Source organism: Lepisma saccharinum, chromosome 17 (assembly GCF_977018435.1).
Source record: "Lepisma saccharinum chromosome 17, izLepSacc3.1, whole genome shotgun sequence".
Classification (NCBI taxonomy): domain Eukaryota; kingdom Metazoa; phylum Arthropoda; class Insecta; order Zygentoma; family Lepismatidae; genus Lepisma; species Lepisma saccharinum.
In genome coordinates, this window is record NC_139245.1 from 22,588,954 (window position 1) to 22,611,074 (window position 22,121).

At 38.8% G+C, this 22,121-nt stretch overlaps 1 protein-coding gene across 5 annotated transcripts in view; it reads left to right on the forward strand.

The window, feature by feature from the left end:
* Rcc1 (Regulator of chromosome condensation 1) overlaps window positions 1-21,258 on the forward strand; it is a 38,864-nt gene extending 17,606 nt beyond the window's left edge. For all 5 annotated transcript variants that reach the window (XM_083139100.1, XM_083139104.1, XM_083139103.1 and 2 more), the window contains 5 exons: window positions 1,299-1,515; window positions 1,706-1,846; window positions 10,152-10,268; window positions 20,310-20,471; window positions 20,789-21,258. In XM_083139100.1, the coding sequence (XP_082995226.1) occupies window positions 1,299-1,515; window positions 1,706-1,846; window positions 10,152-10,268; window positions 20,310-20,471; window positions 20,789-20,961 (810 nt within the window). In that variant the 3' untranslated portion in view covers window positions 20,962-21,258. The remainder of the gene's footprint in view (window positions 1-1,298; window positions 1,516-1,705; window positions 1,847-10,151; window positions 10,269-20,309; window positions 20,472-20,788) is intronic.
* Window positions 21,259-22,121: the final 863 nt, after the last annotated feature.

Consider the following 22,121-nt stretch of genomic DNA (forward strand, 5'->3'; position numbering starts at 1 on the left):
AAACAGAGTAATAGTAGCAGACAGCAGGTGAGAGTGAGGCTGAGGCCAGTAGTTGGTAGGTAAGCCATGGCCCTCAAGGGCTGTTGAACCATGGGTTATTTATTATGTTAATATTTGGGCTGGTGGTCAAGTGAGTCCCCAGAAAGATGTCTGTGGTAATAAGCATGGATGTACTGGCTCAGCCAGGGTAGCAGCCAAAGGAACCTGAAATTTGGGTCCCATCTGAAATACGGAATTAACTTGCTTGTAGACAGCCATCAGTAGGAGGGGAACGTCTCTCTTTTCCCAATTATGAAAACAATCATATTTAGCAATTCATAAACTTTTAGCACTAATACTCATTTTACATGTCATTTAAAATGTAACTTCCCAGCAGATATTCTCAATGGGGCCGCAAGCCTTTTTCATATTCACTGTCTGGACCTGTCATGTGTTGCATGTTATTCTTGATTTTTAGCTATTCTCTGACAAAGTACTTGATATTTCTTTTATTTGTTAACCACCTCTAAGAGATCCTAAAATTCAGTAAGAGGTGGGACCCAGGTGGTAATTCTCCCCTTGTCAGAGGGCAGTAACATCCCTCTTCTTTCTCAAATTGTATATGAGTGAAATTAAATTCACCATTATTTGGTAGATTTTGTGAGGTTCAGTTTTGTTACATTTTGAAGTTTTGTGACATTTCTGTCAAATCACGTTTTATTTTGCAGTCTTATTATGAGTGTTGTGATTATGATTTTTTTTTAATATTTAATGAAAAGACTAAAATGTATGTTCAGTGGTAGATCAAAATGAAATGGCATCATTAAAATTACAGTTATTGATATCGTAGTCGATTAACATTAAAAGTAAATTCCATGTCTGTGTGGCAAGTCTTTTTTTTAGGGGGCACAGAAAATTGTGCTACACCACATGCAAGGAATAATTTGATTTCTCTTATTTGATGGGCTGAAGAACAGTTGCTTTCTATAGGAAATTTTAGTGTAACACTTGATTAAATCTGTAGTATTTTACATTTGTGGGTGTGTAGTTTACCGTATATTGAAATTATGTAAAAAAATGCATGAAAAATCTACACCTAAATCACTCCTCTATTTTTATCTTTCCTTTTTTATTCTGTTAGACTTGATATTTACGGGAGTTTCATATAAAGATGTTTTGCATACTGGCATCTAACATATTTGCGAATATAAATACTGTGCTTTTCAAATAATTGCAACTTGAAAGGCCTGTTCAAAGGCTAACATGCAGGACAAGGCTCCTGTCTGCTAAAGGTTAATGTATGTTTTTCTTGCCAACAGGACTCTAGTGGAAGCATGGGATTGACGGCAAATGGTACAGAGAAAACTCCAATTCAGCTTCTTCCAGCAGTTACGTTCAGCCAGATTGCATCTGGTTCGGATCATCTGTTAATGTTAACAACACAAGGTCTGCTGTATTCTTGTGGCTGTGGTGAGCAAGGACAATTAGGGAGAGTCGCGAAACGAGGGGCAAATAGGAAAGGCCGTTCGGGTACAAGTAAGTAGTATAGTGTAACATGGTGCACATGAAGCTAGATATTCTAGTGTGTGTGTTATTTAAAATTATTTTTAGATGCACATTTTGTCAGAACTTATATAATAAATTTTTGAAAGTTTTTCACATTGATTTTATTGCACTTCACGGTGATGTAGAGTAATATTTGAGTTCTTGGTGTTATTTTTTTTAGCCCAGCTGTTGACTCCTTGCTTGGTTTGGTGCAAATCACTGCGTTTTTCAGATGTTTGGTCAGGGTCGTATTGCACATTTGCCAAAGAGAGAGTGACTGGAAAAATATATGTGTGTGGTCTCAACAATTACCATCAGATGGGTAAGTGAAGTATCCCAAAAAATTTATGTATTAGATAACCAATAGTAATCTTGTTTGCATTTCAAACTGTGTTAGAATGCTACTGTTGCAATTAATTTTTTGTCAGTCAGATTTCAGTGAGAGAGAGTATGTTCGTATGTCAGTAAACTAAATGCAAATTTTTGTTTTCATAAGTTTAGTGGGAGAGTGGTGAGCACATTGTGCTACGATGCTAGGGGCCTGGGTTCGATGTTTCTGAGTGTCCATTCTTCAATTTTATCATATCATCCCTCATTCCCATCTTCGCAAATTAGCCAAAAGTGGCACAAAAAGCGAAGTAAAATAAAGCAAATCAAAATCAAATCATATAAGTTTATTAACCATAGTGGTAATGTTTGGAGGAGACATTTGTCGTAATCCTTGCACTTTATTTTGCACATTCAGCTTAAAGAAGCAGAAAGTGCTGAAATATTTCAAATATGGCTGTGCTACTGAAATTGCTAGATTTAAGTTGAAAAAAATAAAATATAGAGGGGTGTACTTTTATTTACAAAACATTATATAGTCAAATGCATATATCTCAGGAATGAATCAAGTTAGGAAGTCAAGCAGGTATTTCAAACACATTTTGACACAAGTGTTCATTGTTCAAAGATGTACAGCAAGAAAAATCCCAGAATTGATTTTGCTCATTTTCTGATATTTTGAACTTCCATATGTGTTGTACACTGTATTAAAATTTGGTGATTGTGTTTGTCCACATAAGGGAGAAAAAGTATTTTGAAATGTAACATGGCCACAGTGTGCAGTTGTGGCTCCGCCTCCTGCTACATGCTGTCATTCATTCTGAACCCCTCCCCGAATGTGAGAGAGAGGTGCCTCTCTCTCTCTCTCATATTTTGTGTTGGATAAATAATTTACAAATACTTTTGGATGGATACAACACTGCTTCATCCATGTAACTCCTTATTCTATCCCTTCTTTCCAGGGAACATTGAACAATGAAGAAATTGCATTTCTTTTTAGTTTTACCTGTAAATGCAAAAGTATATTCATTTATTTACCACAGCCTCCAAAGACCCTCAAAACCTTTACAACCCTGTCAGTGATATCAACACACCAGGAAACCACATCTCAAATTATTTTGCAATAAATTTTTCTTTCCAAATGTGCCTTTCTACCCTTTTCAACTTTATTACATCCTTAGAATGGAAATTATGAATAAATCTATCCTCCAACCTACCTAGGATCCTACTTGAGAATTTCTGTAGAATCTGGGAAGGATCTGTTCATTCTAACATTGCAGAAGGGCGGAAAAGTACATTTGAAGTGAAAATGGCAACAAATAATTTTATTGTGAACAAAATGTAGAAGGAGGTGAAATATTTAATGGTTAGGTGAGGGGATGTGTTGGTAATTACTGATTCATTTCTGAAAGTTCACAGGAAAAAAGTCCTTGAATAAGAGGATCAATGGGTGGTGTTGTGTTCACTCGGAAGCACCTTTTTCAAATTTTTGGGTTGGCCTGGAAACCTAACTTCCTAACCTTTGGTTGAAAACTTATTATAGAACGACCCCAAGGAAAAGAACCTTGAGCCAAAAGTCTCCATGTACCATTCCCTCCATTGGTTCAAGTCGAACCATAAGGAAGCCCGCTCCACTCTGCCCCTTCCCTCCACGTGGGAGTACGGTGTACAGGAGTTGCGGGTCTGCATAGGCTCCTTTGCCTGTGGTTCCACTACAGCAAGATGTGTTAAAAGGTCAAGATATGACAGTTTTTAGGTTTCCACACAGCATGGCTTTCTAGGGTCAAGCCACTCTTGTGAAGGGGATTAGAATCCACTGTACCCTTGTTAGATTTTTATTGATGTGAGAACAGTTAGATGGTAATAGTTTTGAAAATCAACGAAGTAGTACACTAACCAACCACAATGCAAGGCAACTGAAAATGAATAAACAGGCATCAAGGAGAACTATTAACACAAGACTTGCAGTTTTTGTTTAGAGCACAAAGATTGATACCTGCACTAAAGGTTGTCATCATAACATGAATATTATTAACACTCAGCAGACTATTTCTTGCTTTGGTTTTTTTATTTTAGTATTATTATTATTTGCCATAACAGAGAAGGCTTGTTCACACAAATACAGATATGAGAAGGGCAACAGTGGATCTGTTGCTTTTCTCACAAGAATAGGGTCATCTTCACCATCATCATCCTTCGCCGTTTCCTGCCTCTGGCTGGGTTGGCATAGAAGTCAAGCCTCTCTATTTTTCCTGGTCTTCCACCACTCCTCTCTCTCCACAGTGTTACAATTTTGTCCTCTTCTCTTAACACTCTTCACTATCTGCTCTTTCCACCGACATCTTGGTCTCCTCCTTGGCCTTATTCCCACTCCTTGTGCATGGTATGAGGGTCACTATTTATATTTTGAGCCTAACAATGAAAAAACAGGAATTTGGCATTGAAAACTGCTTTATTGTTTTTCGAAGTATTCTCCTTTATGGTCAATACACTTTTGCATTCGTTCGAACCATTTGTCAAAGCAGTTTTTCCAATCTTCTTGAGACACCTCCATAATATGGTTTTTGAACGCATCAACGGCGTCTTCCGCCGACGAAAATCGTTGTCCACGCAATTTATTCTTGACATTCGGGAACAAGAAGAAGTCATTGGGTGCCAAATCAGGACTGTACGGCAGATGACCCATCAATTCGATTTTTTGACTGTTCATAAAGTCGGTTGTTAGACGAGATCTGTGACAGCTGGCATTGTCTTGATGAAGAATGATCCGACGGCATTTGTTTGTTTTCCGTATTTGACCGAAGACCTCTGGCAAACAAATTGTTGTGTACCATTCAGAGTTGACCGTTCTACGTTCCTCTAAAGGCACAATTGTAGACCGTTCTATGTTCCTCTAAAGGCACAGTTGCCACATGACCAGTTTTTCCAAAAAAACAGGCGACCATTTGTTTCGATGTGCTTCGAGCGTGAACAACTTTTGTTGGATTGGGTTCATCTTGAAACACCCATACAGTCGACTGCTGTTTACGTTCCGGCTCATATGTATATATCCATGATTCGTCACCTGTTACAATCTTATATACGTCTTTTGAAGCACCACAATTGTATTTATTGAGCATTTGTTTGCACCAATTGACGCGAGCATCTTTTTGAGTTTTTGTCAAATTGTGTGGGATCCAACGAGAACATACCTTTCTCACAGCTAAATGATCATGTAATATTTTATATATGCTGGTGGAACTAATGCCTATGGTTGCCTCAATCTCACAGTATGTCACATTACGATCTTGCAGTATTAGGTTTTGCACAGCATCAATGTTTTCTTGAACAACAACTGATTTTGGACGACCTTCGCGAATCTCGTCGGTGAGCGAATGGCGGCCACGATTAAATTCGTTATACCAGCGTTTCACAGTGGCAAAGGATGGGGCTTCATCGCCAAATATGGAAGTAAGTTGATCGATGCACTCTTGTCTTGATAATCCACGTCGAAAATCGTAAAAAATCATTGCACGAAAATGTTCACGAGTTAATTCCATTTTATTGTTGTCGCGCAATCTCCAAGGCAACATAAACAACACAAATGAAGCTATTGACAAAACATTTGAAGTACGTTATGGTCAATAATGCCAGACGATTCCATGCAAACGTCAAATCGCGCCTAACTTCAATCAGTGTTGCCAAGGCTCAAAATATAAATAGTGGCCCTCGTATTTCTTGCTTTGGATTTTTTATTTTAGTATTATTATTATTATTATTTGTTATAACAGAGAAGGCTTGTTCACACAAATACAGATATGAGAAGGGCAACATTAGATCTTTTGCTTTTCTCACAAGAATAGGGTCTTCTTCACCGTTTCCTGCCTCTGGCTGGGTCGGTATAGAAGTCAAGCCTCTCCATTTTTTCCTGGTCTTCCACCACTCTTCTCTTTCCACGGTGATCCAATCTTGTCCTCTTCTCCTAACACTCTTCACTATCTGCTCTTTCCAACAACATCTTGGTCTCCTCCTTGGCCTTATTCCCACTCCATGTGCATGGTAAGCTCTGTCTGCATCCATCCTCTTCATGTGTCCAAACCACCTCATCTGTGCTTGATCTATCCTGTCCTGAAGCTTCACCACACCCACCGTCTGTCCGTCTTATTCTATCCCTTCTAGTCTTCCCCATTATACTCCTTAAAAATTTCATCTCCACTTCCTGCTTCTTTCTTTTGTCTCTGTCATTGTCCAAGTCTCTGCTCCATACATAATTATTGGCACATAGTATGTGTTGCATATTACCTTCTTGCATTTCATAGGTACATCCCTGTTCCATATTAATCTTCGAACACTTTGATGTAGTCCACCACCTATTTGTGCTCTTCTGTTTACCTCATCTATTCTTCCACTTCTCTCAATTATGCTTCGTAGATATTTGAAGCTCTCCACTACCCTCAACTCTTCTGTTTCTTGTTGTTATTAGCACCTCGCTCTTTTCTGCACTGAATTTCATTCCTGTTCTTCTGATTTCCTCATTCCAACTATCAAGCTGTCTCTGTACGCCTTCTTCCCTGTTCCCCCATATTACTAAGTCACCAGCAAACCCCAGGGCCTTCATCTCTTCCTTTCCTATCTTCTTCCCCACCTCTTCGTTAATTGCATCCATTATAATTATGAAAAGCAGTGGGGAAAGAGCACTTCCCTGTTTTAGTCCATTACTTATACTGAACCACTGGTGTCTTCACGCAGCTCTGGTTGGCCTTGTATGTGCTCTGCACTGTACACACTATCTCTTCCTCGACTCCTTTCTCTCTTAGAGCCTTCCAAATCTTTGTTCTGTCCATGCTATCATATGCCTTTTCTATATCTAGGAATGCCATAATCAAATCATTTCCATACTTGTAGTGCCTTTCCTGCATTTGCCTCATGGTGAATATCAGGTCTACTGTTGATCTGCCTCTTCTAAATCCATACTGTTCCTCTCTCATGTTCAGCTCTGTTACTTCCCTTATTTTTTTCTCTAATATTTTCTCATACACCTTTGCTGAGTGGCACATTGGTGTTATTCCTCTGTAGTTTTTACATTCCTTTCTGTCACCCTTCTTGAATAAGGGAACTATTAGTCCCTTTGTCGTCCAATCTCTTGGCACTTCTCTCTCTCGCCACACTGTTTTCAACACTGCGTACAGCCACTGCACATCAATCACTCCTGCTCCTAGTATCATTTCCACTGGCACTTCATCTACTCCAGGTACTCTACTTCTCTTCAGAGCTTCCTTCACTTCTTTCCATGTGAGATTAACTTTTTCTTTCCTGTTTTCTTTTCCCTTCACTTTTTCACGTTTAGCAATTTCTCGAAATGATTTCTCCACATTCTCCTTATTTCTTCATCCTCTTCTACAACATTTTCCCTCTCATCCCTTAGCTTACAGCTGTCTCCTCTTTCTCTTCTCCTTGCTCTCATTAATCCATACAATACTTTCTTGTTCCCATCTACATCTTCTTCTAGCACTTTGGCTCATTCTTCCATCCACTTTCTTCTTTCCTCCTTTACTACTGTTCTTGCTTCTTTCTTCTTTTCCACATGCTCTTTTGTGCATTTTGTGATTTAACTTTAAACCATTTTCTAAATGCATCATTTTTGTTTCTCACTGCCTCTCTAGTTCTTTCATTCCACCATGGTGTTTCTTCTTTTCTTGCTTGTCCTTCCACATACCTTTTCGGCTGCCTCTACTAATTCTGTTTTAAAGCTTGTTCATTCTGTTTCTACTCCTTTGGGTTCATCTTTTGGCACTTTTGTTTGCAATATTTCTTGATATTTCTCTTTTATCATCTTACGAGGGGGTGCTGAAAAGTTCGTAGCCCAACCCAGAAGGAGTGTGCGTGGAATGATGAAATTTTACAGTTATTCTACATACTCCCCCCAAAGTGCAATACACTTGCTTGCATGGTGCTCCAATTTTTGCAGACCAGTGAAAAAAAATTCTGAAGGTTGTTCCACATACCACTGTTCCGTAGTGCTTATCACCTCCTTATCAGATTCAAAATGGCGTCCTTTCAAGTGTTGTTTGAGTTTGGGGAATAGGAAATAGTCTGACGGAGCTAGATCTGGGGAATAAGGGGGATGATATAGACACTGAAACCCTAAATCATGCAATGTCAGTTGTGTTTGCAGTGCTCGATGGACAGGGGCATTGTCCTGCAGGAACAGAATTCCTTTTTTCATTTTTTCGCAGCGTTGCACTTTCAATTTTGTGAGTAATGCAGAGTAATACTCTGCATTAAATGTCTGACCCTTGGACAGGGAGTCTATGAGTATGACTCCATCCTTATCCCAGAAGAATGTTGCAAACACTTTCCCAGCCGACTTCTGCATCTTGAACTTCTTGGGGCAAGGGGAACCTCAGTGCCGCCACTCCATTGACTGTTGTTTCGTTTCAGGATCGTAGTGGTACAACCATGTTTCATCCATGGTTAATATTCTTGACAGAAATTGGTCGGCATTGCGTTCAAAATGGGCAGTGACTTCCCTTGATGGCCTCACTCTTTCACGCTTTTGATCTGCTGACAGATTTTTGGGAACCCATTTTGCCGAGAGCTTGCGCATGTCCAATCATTATGAATTATGGTACCAACGCATTCCCGAGAAATGCCCATAATCTCTGCCACACATTTTGCTGAGATTCTGCGATTTTCAAGAATAAGGTCATGAATTTCATCCACGATTTTGGGGACAGTCACAGTTTTTGATCTTCTTGCACGTGGAGCATCATCTGTTGAAAAATTGCCACGTTTAAAATGTGCCACCCACTTCTTCCCAACTGCATATGATGGAGGAGAGTCCCGTAGTGTTCCACTTCTTTCCTTATGAATTTGCTTTGACGACTTTCCTTGGTGGAACAAAAATTTGATGACGGCTCTGATCTCGATGTTTGTGAAAATCGCTGGCTGGGCACACATGATCACTTCCGGGGCCTGAAAACCACAATACCAATTCCGTTATTAATATGAAAATTTGCATGTGTACATACCAAGATATGTTCTTTAAAACTGTAAAGTTTCATCATTCCACGTGCACTCCTTCTGGGTTGGGCTACGAACTTTTCAGCACCCCCTCGTATCCTTCAATTGCACTCTTATCCTTCTCTCTTGTTCGTCCCTTCTATCTTTTATTTTCCATCTTCTCACATCTCCTACTACTCTTCTGTGGTTACTGTCTATATTCTCACTGGACATTACTTTAATGTTCTTTACTTCCTTGTTTATCAATATATAACCTATTGCAGACTTTGTTCATTATTCCAACTGTATCTTGTAATCTTATGGCTGTCATATTTCTTCTTAAACCAGCTATTACCTACTAACAGTCCGTTTCTCTTACAAAAGTCCAGTAGCCTCCTTCCCTCCTCATTCCTCTGTCCCCATCCATCTGCTCCAAGTACTTCCGTATACCCTTTCCTGTCTCTTCCCACTTGTGCATTAAAATCACCCATCACAATTTGCCATTCCTTTCCTACATGTTCTTCCAAGTCTTCTTCAAATTCTTCTTTCTCCTCCCTTGTACATCCTGTTTGTGGGGCATACACTTGAATTATTTCTATTACTTTCTCTCTTACATTAATTTTTAGTTTCATAATTCTGTCATTTACCCTTTCTACTTCCTCACTTATTCCACTTCCGACTACAAATCCAACCCCACTTTGTCTGCCCCCTTCAGTCCCTGCCCAGTAGTCACCAGTTCAACCAAAAAATGCAGCCAGTGATGCTTCAATCTTTAATTACATGTCCTCTGTTTGCAGTGTTGCAATCTTCTTTTGAGTGGAAATGGAAGAAAATGCTCTGTTTGTAAATATTCACAAACTGATTTTTTCCTCAACTCCTTAAAATCTTAAGGACAGCTGCTGCAGCTCACTGATTGAGATTCCCTGACTTGGTGGAAGATCAGGAAATGGCTGACCACTTCACCAATGCGATCATTTATCTAGATTCCTAATGATTTAACCAACTTGAAATCATTTTACGTAAGTCTTACAAATAACTTGACCCAGGCCTGTAGAAGGAACAAGATTGATCCAAAAATTTGGATGACAAAAAGAAGGTGCATGTTGTGACTGGTATTAGCATAACCTTTCTTTGAACATCAAAGTACACCCAGCAAGTAAGGGAAGGCATGCACTTTTTGGAAATTTTAAGATAGAAAAGTACACTTACTCAAAAGAAAATTATTACTAAAATAACAGTTCATAAAAAGACTTAAGATTGATTATAGGTAAAGTGGTAAGGCACTCTTAAATTAATTGATTTATTTCTATATTCTGTAGGTCTCGGAGACACTGAACGTAATCAGTTCTTTCTGGTTCTGTCGGAGGTATTTAGTGGAAAGATATGGAAGTCAATATGTGGAGGTCAGCACCACACAGTAGCACTGGATTCAGAAGGTATTTTTATTTTTACCATGTTTTTATGAACCTACAAGAAGATAAATTTCACCTTTTTTTTTTCATCTGTGTATTAACTGAATAACATAAACATAACCAGATGTCGGCCACACCTGGTACTGCTCTCTGACACAACCAATGTTGTGTCATAAGCTCATAATTAAAAAAAAAATGTGAATATACCATAATTAACTCCATAAATGAATGGTAATGCACAGAATGCGTAAAAATTAATCATTATATTATCATTGCATCAAAAATACCCAGAGACCATCAATACACAGTGAAAATTTTTTCAAGTGACTCCAGAGCTGTCTTTTATCCATGTTTGTTTTTGTTTTGTACAAAAATGTATTTTTACATGTTAGTAACTACATACTGAATGTTTATATAGAGCATGACTTTCTTGTTTAAAGATTCAAAAATATCTGCATAGGCAAAGTTAATACCCAGTGTAAGCTTCATGTTTCTACCGCTTTTTTGTACAAAAGTTATATATGTTCAAAGTCTCGATTACATGACTTTTTGGACACCCTGTAGTTAGAATGTGTGGTTGCACTTTTTATGCCCCTGTTTAACTCTCAACTCCTGTCTGCCTAAAAACATGTGGTAGTCAAAATTGGCATAACCTAGTATGTGACAACTGCCAGTCATTGGTTACAGATATGGTTCATTTCTTATTATGCTGTTTGGCCTTTCTCATAAACCTTTTCTAGTGTCTTTTGCATCTGAATAACATAGATCTATTTGTACTGCCTGTAAATGAATGTATCAGGAGTGTAAAATGGTCAGTGAAAGTCAGTTTTCTACCTTGATCCATAATGTTGTCAGTTTTTTAAAGATTGGTCAGTCAAGTCAGTATTTTTTGTGTTGATGGCAACAATTTGTGCTCCTTTAGTTGTTGTATTTTGGGAGGTACAGCATCATTAATATGACAGTTCATTTAAAGATAACACAGTCTACCTACAGCGCAGATGGAATAACTTGGCAGTGACGTCATCTCCCACCTTCACCCCTCCTTCCAGAAGTGAAGGCTCATTCGCTAGAGCGGACGACAAGCTGACGTGCAAACCAATCGAAATCATTCCGAGAGGGGTGATGCAGGAGTGCAAACCCCCACACTGTTACATTAGTCTTGTGAAACAAACCGCAGCTATGAGTGAGTGATTGCATGCTATTTTGTTTCTTTGTTAGTGTGGGTTGTTTTCTTTGCTGGTTTTGTCATTGTTGTACAATGAGCAGTGAAGCCCTTGCACAGCGATGCAAGAGAAATATTTTTCAATGTGTATATGAACTTTGATTGCGATGAAAACAAAACTACAGCTGTTCACAGATCGTCTGTGGCAACAGATGTCAGTGAAAGATCTGTGTGGAGAATTTTGAAGGAGAAAGAGAAAAGTGTTGCGAGTGCGAGGCAAAAAACGACCGAATGCCCAGCAACGTGTAACAAATGTGGATTCTTTTGATGAAGCAGTCGTGCGCCGAACAATCCATGATTTATTCACGAAGGGCATTGTTGTCACTGTAGATAAACTGATGAAGGAACTGCAAGAAAATATTCATTTTAAGGGTTCGCGTTGGTCGTTGCGTATGATCATAAGAAAATTAAGGTTCAGATTTAAAAAGCACAGCGTAGGCAGCAGGAAGCTACTCCTTGAACGAAACAGCATCGTTGCTTTGCGGCGATCATTTTTGCGTGAAGTTAAAGAACTGCGCAGAGAGCAACCCCGCCTCTCTTTCATTTACATGGATGAAAGTTTCGTGAACACACACCACACTGTCCCCAAAGTTTGGCTGGATTCCAAAGATTCGGGGGTTAAAAGTGCCAACAGGAAAGGGTCCCAGGTTTATTATTGTGCATGCCGGTGGTGAAAGTGGATTTGTGCAGGGGGCGAAGTTAGTGTTTATTTCAAAAACAACTTCTGGGGACTATCATGGGGAGATGAACACTAATGTTGTGGTTCGAAGAACAGCTTCTTCCCAATCTGCCCCCAAACTGGAAAAAATCCCAACATCAAACAGCAGGAAGGATGAAATGAAGTGGTGGCTGTCATCTCACAATATTCCGCATGCAGAAGGTTTGCTGAAAGCCGAATTATATGAAATAATTAAAATAAACAAGGTCGCTTATAAGAGGTACGCCATGGACGAAATTGCAGCAAGCAACGGACACAAAGTGTTGAGAATTCCACCATACCATGCAGATCTCAATCCCATTGAACTCATTTAGGCTAACGTGAAAAATTATGTCGCCAGGAATAACATTACCTTCACAAAAAATAGCGTTCAGGAACTTATAGAAGAGGGTTTCCGACAGGTGACAGAGGACTGGAAGAAAGCAGCACAACATGCACAGAAATTGGAGGAATTTTACAGGGAGAAGGATGGACTTTTGGAAGAAAGACTCGAAAACTTAACTGTGTATGTCGGCGACGATTCAGATTCACACAGTGATGACAGTCTATCTTGCACAAGTCAAGAAGGGGAGGATGATGACGTGCTACCCATTGCTGATTAAATGTACGACATTTTTGCACTTTCCTGTTTTGACTTGCCTTACGCAATAATATATAACATGTTCTTTCATCAATTGTTTAATTAAATAATGTTAATGTTACTATTATTATTTACTTATTTATTTATTATTATTATTATTATTACGACTATTTCATCTAGCAGTGCTAACATTAAATTGAAGATTGGTAGTTTGCACCGCGATCTTTACTACTCCTACTTTTACTCATGCCATGATTCCTTTCATAGCAGTTGGCAACGCTGACTTAGCAGGGAGTGACGTTACTGCCAGGTTATTCCTTCCCGGCTGTAGGTATATATAATTTTTCCTAACCTAGTAATAACCATCATTGTGCAAATTATTCAATCAATCTTATACAGTGAAGCCTCAATTTTATGTTTTATTAATTTAAAATTAATAAAAATGTAAGATTGAGGAAAATTTTATAACATTTGCATCAAGATTGAATGAATCATGTAGGAAAATATAAAATCCAGGAACATAAAATCATGCTTCCACTGCATATGCTGGTTTGAAAGATAGGTTTTCCCTCTGCTTTGTATCTTATTCACGACCTTTGTTTACAGTTAACTTATTACAAAATGAAAATACATAGTACAATAATGAAAACATTGTATTAATGAAAATTATAGATTGGTTATTCTATAAAATGCTGTGCCACGACTGGCTCTGGTAATGCTGGATGCCAGATAATAACTTTTTGTTAATATAATCCGTTTCACTTTTAAAAATGCTAATTTTTCATTGGATTGTAATTAATCATTTAGTCTTTTTTTCCAGTCAGTTAAATCTGTAACGTGGACCCTTTGTCTATTTTCTACCTCTGACAATTCATATTAATTTCTTACCCAAATATATGATAATCCTGTGTAACTTGCCAACAAAGAAGAAAATCACCTATTGATTTTGATATATATATTAAAAAACCCTTGCAAGTACAGTGGAACGTCTGTTTGTCATTTTTCATGGGACCAAGATGGGAAAAACTTAAAAAATATGGATTTTTTTTTAAATAATATTATGTTCCATTGGGACCATGAGGATTAATTGGGGTTCCACTGTGTATATTTGTCTAAGAAGTCAATTTAAACCATGATTGAAGTATGAATATAAATGAAACATTTCAAATCTCTACTTTGTTGGTATTGTTAGTAGATTTGCTTTTTCATTCCACATCCCCCCCCCCCCCTCACACAGTGGTAGTGAACACTCCATAAACACTATGAACACACTATTAAATCTGCTACTAACCAAATTTATATTGCTATTGTAGAGATATGGAGACCATTAGACCGAGAAAACCTCGTCATGTTAATATTCACACTTGTTCATTTCCTGAACTTGTCCGACCAGCGAGCGATCTCAAGAATGCGCTAACTTGTAACTTCCGTAAAACCAGGAACTGGAAAGGCAAACGCGTGGATCTAAACAGGATCTACCGCGTTTGAAAGGTTTAACAACCTTTCGAAGCCTAGAATGATAAAAGCAAGCTCCTACCCGGAGCTAGCTCTCTTTTGATTCTGACACTCATCGACGCTACAATGGATAGTTAGTCCGATTTACTTAGACAACACTTTACACTGCTAACTACGACGATGGAACACGGAGTTACCGCTGCCTAAGCATGCTACAAGGCGCATGGAATCGCTTGGCTTGGTGAACTGAGGATCGCTGGATAGAACCTTGGAACTTTCACGATTCGGTCTGCGAGAAGCATTAGGACAAGACACCACACACATCTACCAGGTATGAACAAGCGTGAATAACCTTTTACACCAACTTTCCATATCTCTACCCTCCTACGGAGCAGGTTCAGCCATCAAACATTATTAAGCTCTACCTAAAATGTTTAAATGAAACTTCCCTGTACCTCAAAGCCCAAGGTAAAACGGGCTTACAACATGGTGGAGTTGCTTCAGGCCCTTTTTTGCAATTAAGTACCCTCCTGTACGAATTGCTTTACATTAAATTATTCTCTCCCCCCCCCCTCCCTCCCACTTTGGGAGCATTTTTAAAGTAAATTTTTAGTAATTCCAACTCATACTCCCACTAAACGCTTAAGATGCGTCAGACCCAGTGACAATTTTGTGTATTACCCTGTGGAAAACAACCCCTCTTTTTCTTTTATGCCGAGCCCCCCCCCTTTTTCAACAAAAATCTAGTTCTTCTGCATAACATGTATTCAAGCATCATTCACACAGGAATGAGAACACTTGCTTATACTTCTTTGACCAGCGATATATTAATGACATAAATAACTGTATACCCATACTTTCATTTGTTCTTTGGTCAGCACGACGAACCTTCGTTTATGAATACGTCACAGATAGCGTTGCACGAACACCTAGATTCCTCCCTCGACCAAATCATAGAGTTAGCAACTGCAATCACGGCAAATCCAATAAATTCACGACCTTTAACCCCAATTCCCTCCCCTCCACTAACACGGTTAAGGTCTGCTAATAGAAATTACCCTCAATTTGTCCTTGGTCTACAAACACCCAACAAAAACCAACCCCAGCCCTTAGCAAGTACCCCAGGTGAAGTTCCTACTCCCTCTAAAGGTACTAATAACTCTGATCACTTAACTGTAGAAATTCCCACGACTAACATGGCCACCTCAATCCCCACTGCATTATACCCGGCACCATTTAGCGGAAATGACCCTACGCACATTGACTCATTTTTCCTCAAGTTTCAAAATGTAGCACACGCCGCAGGATGGTCGGAAGCTAAGCGTAAAGAAATGTTACCTTTATTTTTGACGGACACCGCTTTAACTTATTTTCATGACATACAGAAACGACACCTAACACCCCTAGTACCCCATCTGCTTCCCTTATGGCCCAGCATCCAGAAGTCCTTCCCAATGATACAGTAAATACTCAGTCACCTGTCATTCCCAAAGACAACCCTATAGAAAAGACTAATCCAGACAAGAAAGATGATGATGATGATGATGACCTATTTTTTCATCAAGTATTTCATGCACAAGCAGCAGATTTTGATATTAGTTCAGAACAACGTAAAGACCCCTATTTTAGAGACATTATTGATGTATTAGAAAACAAAGATAAAGCTAGTGACCCTAAACTAGAAAAGCTTTCGTATTCTTATGTACTAAAAAATGGAGTCTTATACAGGACTAATAAAATCAAAACTGGTAATAGGGATAAACTTTGTATTCCTCATGCATTAAGAAATCAAGTTTTCGACCTTATTCATGCACACAAAATGAATGGAAGTCACCAAGGTGCACAAAAGACATATAATTTAATGCTTATGCGCTACTTTTTCCCCAATATGAAGAAATTTGTGTACGATAAGGTTAGACATTGCATCCCTTGTCAGATTTCAAAGAAACCACAAGGTTCTAAACCTCATACCCTGCAAACGTTCCAACCAGCCCAAATTCCTTTCCAACGAATTCATATTGACGTATGTGGTCCTTTAGTCTCTTCAAAAACGCACAAATACAAATATTTCCTATCGGTAGTCGATAGTTGTACAAGGTACGTAATTACAGCTCCTTTGGCTAATCATGATGCACAAAACATAGCAACAGCCCTAGTTGAGAAAGTCTTTTTAGTCCATGGCATCCCGGAAACGATCTATTTAGATCGTTCCACACCCAATTCAAGTTTACTCTTACGAGAGTTAGCTAATATTACAGGTGTACAACTAAAATATGTAGATACTTGTGCCCATTTCACGAATGGATTAGTTGAGAGTTCATTTAGTTACTTAAAGAAAGATATGAGAGTCTTTGTATTAGAAAAGAAAGCTTCGTGGTGTGACTATTTAGCTAGTGCAGCGTTTAGCCACAACGTTACAATCCATTCTGGATCCCTCCAGAGCCCGTATTTTACTTTGTTTGGCTACAACCCAAGGATCTTAGCAGACGCTGTCCTTCCTTCGAACCCCGACAATGTTTCCCTGACGAACGCACAGAGACTTGAACTCCTGACTTCCATACGTAAGACAGCACATGACAACTTGAACAAGCGTTACGAACAGCAGAAAAAGTACGTAGACAGCACTTCTAGGAAAATACAGTACTCACCAGGACAACATGTATGGATTCTAGATGCCACTCCAACTCCAGGCGTGTCAAAAGCTTTTGCGTCCTCTTATAAGTACAAAGGAACTATTCTTCGCAAAGTTAATGAGAATTCCTACGAAGTAACTTACATCGCCGGCAGGAATAAGCAAAAGACTGATACTATTACTATTTCTAGACTTAAAGCCCGCTACGACTAGTGCCATGATAACCCCACTAACATTCATTAACACGCCACTCCGTTGTCACTCGCTTTAGCCTCCTCGCTCATCGTTGCGAACATTGTACATGCATGATCCAGCATTTTCTCACGCTCATCCACCGTCCCCCCCCCCCCCCCCCTTCTTCCACTCCTCGTGCACGCACTGCATTTCTTCGTTAGAACGAACTCATTTTTATTTTTAATACAACATGGTTATTTTTATTTTTTAACAAGATCAGGATTACAGAATGCTATCTCAATCGTCGGAACATTTATAATACATCTCTTGCCTAATTAATTTTTTTTACAGATATTTTAATGTTATTTTATAATTTGCGTTTCAACGCATAGTAATAGTCAGAACATATCACTTAGCTGATTTGACTAATAAGTACTTAGTGTGTTTATGATTCTAACTAGCAAATTTTTTTTTTCCCCATTTGCTGGTACATATACGCTCAAATGAAGAAAAAAGTACAAAGAAATAAAGAACGAATGAACTAAGATAGAACAAGATCAATGATTTAAAGAACAAATGAACTGCGTAGAACTTGCTTGAACAATTGGCTTTTTGGCCATAGCAATTTTTTTTATTTACGCTTAGGTGTAACGCGAACTGCTTCTTTGAAAGCTGCAATGCACTAAATATGTTAATAAAGCATATAATAAAAATAGGCAAATGTTCCCAATCTCTCCTTTAATTTTAGAGTTCAAATATTGATAGCATACAACATGGTATAGCTCATATCCCATGAAATTAAAACTTACTCTATTTTTCAATGAACTATTACACAAATCTATTACTTACTCTTTTTCACTTCTTTTTCATTTTTTTTTTATTAGCAGCGAATCGAAGGCGCTTAAACCTTTGTCCACAAGACACGTAAAATTCTTGCAATTGCTTTTATAAACGACATTTACACATATTACAGAAGGAAATGTCTCGTAATCACTTAGTTCGTTCTATTATCGCTGAATTCTCCTTTCTTTTCTCATTTCATTCCCGGCTAAGCCGACTATTCTAACTTCCCCCCCCCCCCCGTTGCGCCCCGGCGAACGTTCCTTACAACATGGAATTATTCCACCTATTCCCCCCCCATTCCCCCCCGGCGAACTTTCCCTACAACATGGTAAACCTGTTAATCAAAAACAGGTCCCCTTAAAAACTCTACACCATACAAGTAATAACGCCCCTTCGCCGTCATTCAAATCAGTTATTACCTCCCCTCCCCCCCAAAATAATTCACCAGTTTTAACTGAAAGTCCCTTTTCAATCGATTTTATAACCCGTCATCACTTATTGTAAACTCTGCTCCACTACCTTTTGCTTTTTCCTAATTTTTCCCTTTTTTGCGCTTGTTTCATTATCTCATCGCCACGGATGTTACTGGACCACCATGACGACCACCGGCTTGTACCATCGAGCGACAGACCTAGGCTCATCGCAGAGACCAACAACGATCTTGTGGAGTTCCAGCACCAACAAGGACCCGTTCCCGTCTGGACCCATGGCTGATGTTTCCATCTCCCACGCCGCGACCCAGATGTGGAGCGCTTTCCCCAGGACGTCTCTTGACCCAAAGCGCCATTGCAAATTTGACTTCAAGACTGCCTTCCCATGACGATCTACATCGACAAGGCCCCGCCCCCTGAGTGCATTGCGCTCTTGTTTACTGACGACACATGATACTTATTGTTATCTTACATCCGCTACAAGTGTTCCGGTGCTCAGCTATTTCAAGTACCGTAAGGCACACGCAATTAATACAAACATATGTCATTTACAGTGCCAAAGTTTGTGCCCATGGGTACTACCCATATTGGATTAGAGATACGTCTCTTTCTTTTGTGTTTTTTATTATTATCGTCAGCTGCACAGCACGTCCAGCCTATGGCGGCATGCAGTTTACAGAGTTGCCATAGGTAACATACCTCAAGGCTCCGCCCAGCATCGTGTATGATCCGCCGAGTGTACTTTGAACTCAGCCAACAGTAAATATAACCGCTTGCGGTTCCCGGCGTTTCTTCACACTGTGCTGACATGTGTTTTTTTTTTTTATTATTGTGCTGTCATCACTCAACCAAAACTAGTTCAGTGTTACGCTTATGTAATTAATTTTATCCATGCCTCAAGACTTAGTTAAATGTGCTCGTACTTTTTGAGTTTATAAGAGGCTATGACCTACAATTTTTTTTTTTATTCTACGTGTTTTTATATTTTTTTCTCAGCGGTGTTTAGTGCCACGTTATTTACGATATGATATAACTATTCTGGTGATTTCAATTTTTTTTTATGGTGATGCGATTCTTCTAGTGATTTACTGTATTGGTTTTCTACGAGTTTGATTTGTTAATAAATCCTAATTTTTAAATATAACCTACTCCGGCCGAGGTAGTCGACCATCACAGAGTGGTTCGCGTATTTCAACAAGGGGAATGTAGAGATATGGAGACCATTAGACCGAGAAAACCTCGTCATGTTAATATTCACACTTGTTCATTTCCTGAACTTGTCCGACCAGCGAGCGATCTCAAGAATGCGCTAACTTGTAACTTCCGTAAAACCAGGAACTGGAAAGGCAAACGCGTGGATCTAAACAGGATCTACCGCGTTTGAAAGGTTTAACAACCTTTCGAAGCCTAGAATGATAAAAGCAAGCTCCTACCCGGAGCTAGCTCTCTTTTGATTCTGACACTCATCGACGCTACAATGGATAGTTAGTCCGATTTACTTAGACAACACTTTACACTGCTAACTACGACGATGGAACACGGAGTTACCGCTGCCTAAGCATGCTACAAGGCGCATGGAATCGCTTGGCTTGGTGAACTGAGGATCGCTGGATAGAACCTTGGAACTTTCACGATTCGGTCTGCGAGAAGCATTAGGACAAGACACCACACACATCTACCAGGTATGAACAAGCGTGAATAACCTTTTACACCAACTTTCCATATCTCTACCCTCCTACGGAGCAGGTTCAGCCATCAAACATTATTAAGCTCTACCTAAAATGTTTAAATGAAACTTCCCTGTACCTCAAAGCCCAAGGTAAAACGGGCTTACAACACTATATTTATATTACTACTAGTAGCAAGTATTGAAGTTAATTCTTATTACATTGTATTATTTATTTAATGTTTCTTAAAATTACTGTTATCTCATTTTTGTATCATTCTGAACATTGCTTTTTAAACACAGCTTACATTATCCAAGCATGACTTGTTTTTCTTTCTTTGAAGGTCATTCATATGTACTTGGACGCAAAGAGTATGGAAGATTAGGGCTAGGTGAGAATAGAGCAACTGATGCCGAAGAACTCACACTCGTCCCACAATTGCAAGACAAAGAATGTGTTAATGTAGCTGCCGGTGAAACTGTGTCATTTGCTGTAACCAAAGATGGTAAGTAAGATACCTTTATGACCTAGCTAAGCCATTTCATTATTTTCATTCATTTCATTATTCATAAATTGCATTATGCTACTTGAAAGTTTCTGTGGCAGATTTCAGTCTTGAAAGAAGATAATTTGTGGTTATGGATTTGATATACTGACCACACATCAGCCAGTGAAAAGTTGCTTTCAGGCATTTGAGCAGTTCTTGCTCAAAAAGGATTGTGCCACAGAGTGGGTTCTGCCCCTGCTTTATTACAAATAGCTAATATTAGTGTAAGCTTCCTGTTAGAAACAACTTTGTGTAAGAAGTTCTTTTTCTTGTAGGGACTGCGTATGCTTGGGGAATGGGCACAAACCTACAACTTGGAAATGGCAGTGAAGATGATGCTTGGGAGCCACTGCAAGTGACAGGACAGCAGCTGCAATCTAAAAAAGTGATACAAGTATCAGCTGGAGGACAACATACTCTGTTCCTAGTTCAGGATGAAGCACCATGATGTTGCAAGGCTTAGTGGAAAATTCAGTATGCAAGGAAGGGGTGTTTGTGCAACAGTGTTTCAAATGGTTGAAATAGAAATTACAGTATAACAAACAAAAGTATTCATTTTAATATTTGTGCATGCATTCTTAATTTTGAAGAACCTCACATTTACTTAGACAACTGCCTTAAAGAAAGCTGTAGAGAAAGGATATCATTTAAATTTTTAACTGCTAAAATATAATTGTTTCAACTGTATTAGGCTGTTTGTTATTCTGTAAAACTTATGAAGTGATAAAGTTTGTTTTGCACCATCTTTACAAAGCATATTTTTCTGTGCCCTAGGTTCAATTCTTAGTGGCATCATTGTATTCTTCAGTCAGAATTAACGTGGAAATAGAGTTTTTAAGTTGCAAGCATCTGTCCATAACGTGAAGTTTTGTGGTAGGAATTTAGTGATTTTTCTTCACTAAAGTGGAAAAAGTGTAATATTGAGGACACACATGCAATAGTTAAAACCAATGTACCATATACACAGACACATGTCTTTATTACTTGCGTAGTATTTGCAGAAAAAGACAAGTTGATCATTTAAATAATGGTGAAACAAATGCAAACTTTCCTTACGTGTATCTGCAACTGAAATTTGCCAGTTAAGGATCTCTCCGATGCAATAAATGAGATAGTGATGTCAGGCTTAATTTTTTTTATATTTAACCTAAGAAGGGTATTTTCATTCTCAAATAGTGTGCAGCCACAACATGCATTATCATGTGAATGGCTGCTTGTGACGCTCGCCATCCTCCATCCTCTCGGGACAAGAGGTTTCAAAGTATGCACTTCTTGAATGTGCACTGCTGCACAAAAGAGAAAAATCTTTCAAGGAGACCTTATTGTTGCAGAGAGACGAAGTCAATGCTTTTGGTGGGGGCAGATGATAGGAGACTCAGCAGTAGTCAAACCAAAACATTTTATATCTCACTAATGAAAGTTAACAAGAGAAGAGAATAAAAAATTTGAAATTTTACGAAAATATCTTATTCAGAAGGTTGCTGCGGTCACCACAATAAACCAAAGTGAATGAAGACATGTTTGTACTATGAGAACCACGTTTTTTACATGTGTATCTACAGTTTGTAAAGAAAAATACCGACACTAGCTCGCACACGGTTTACAAAG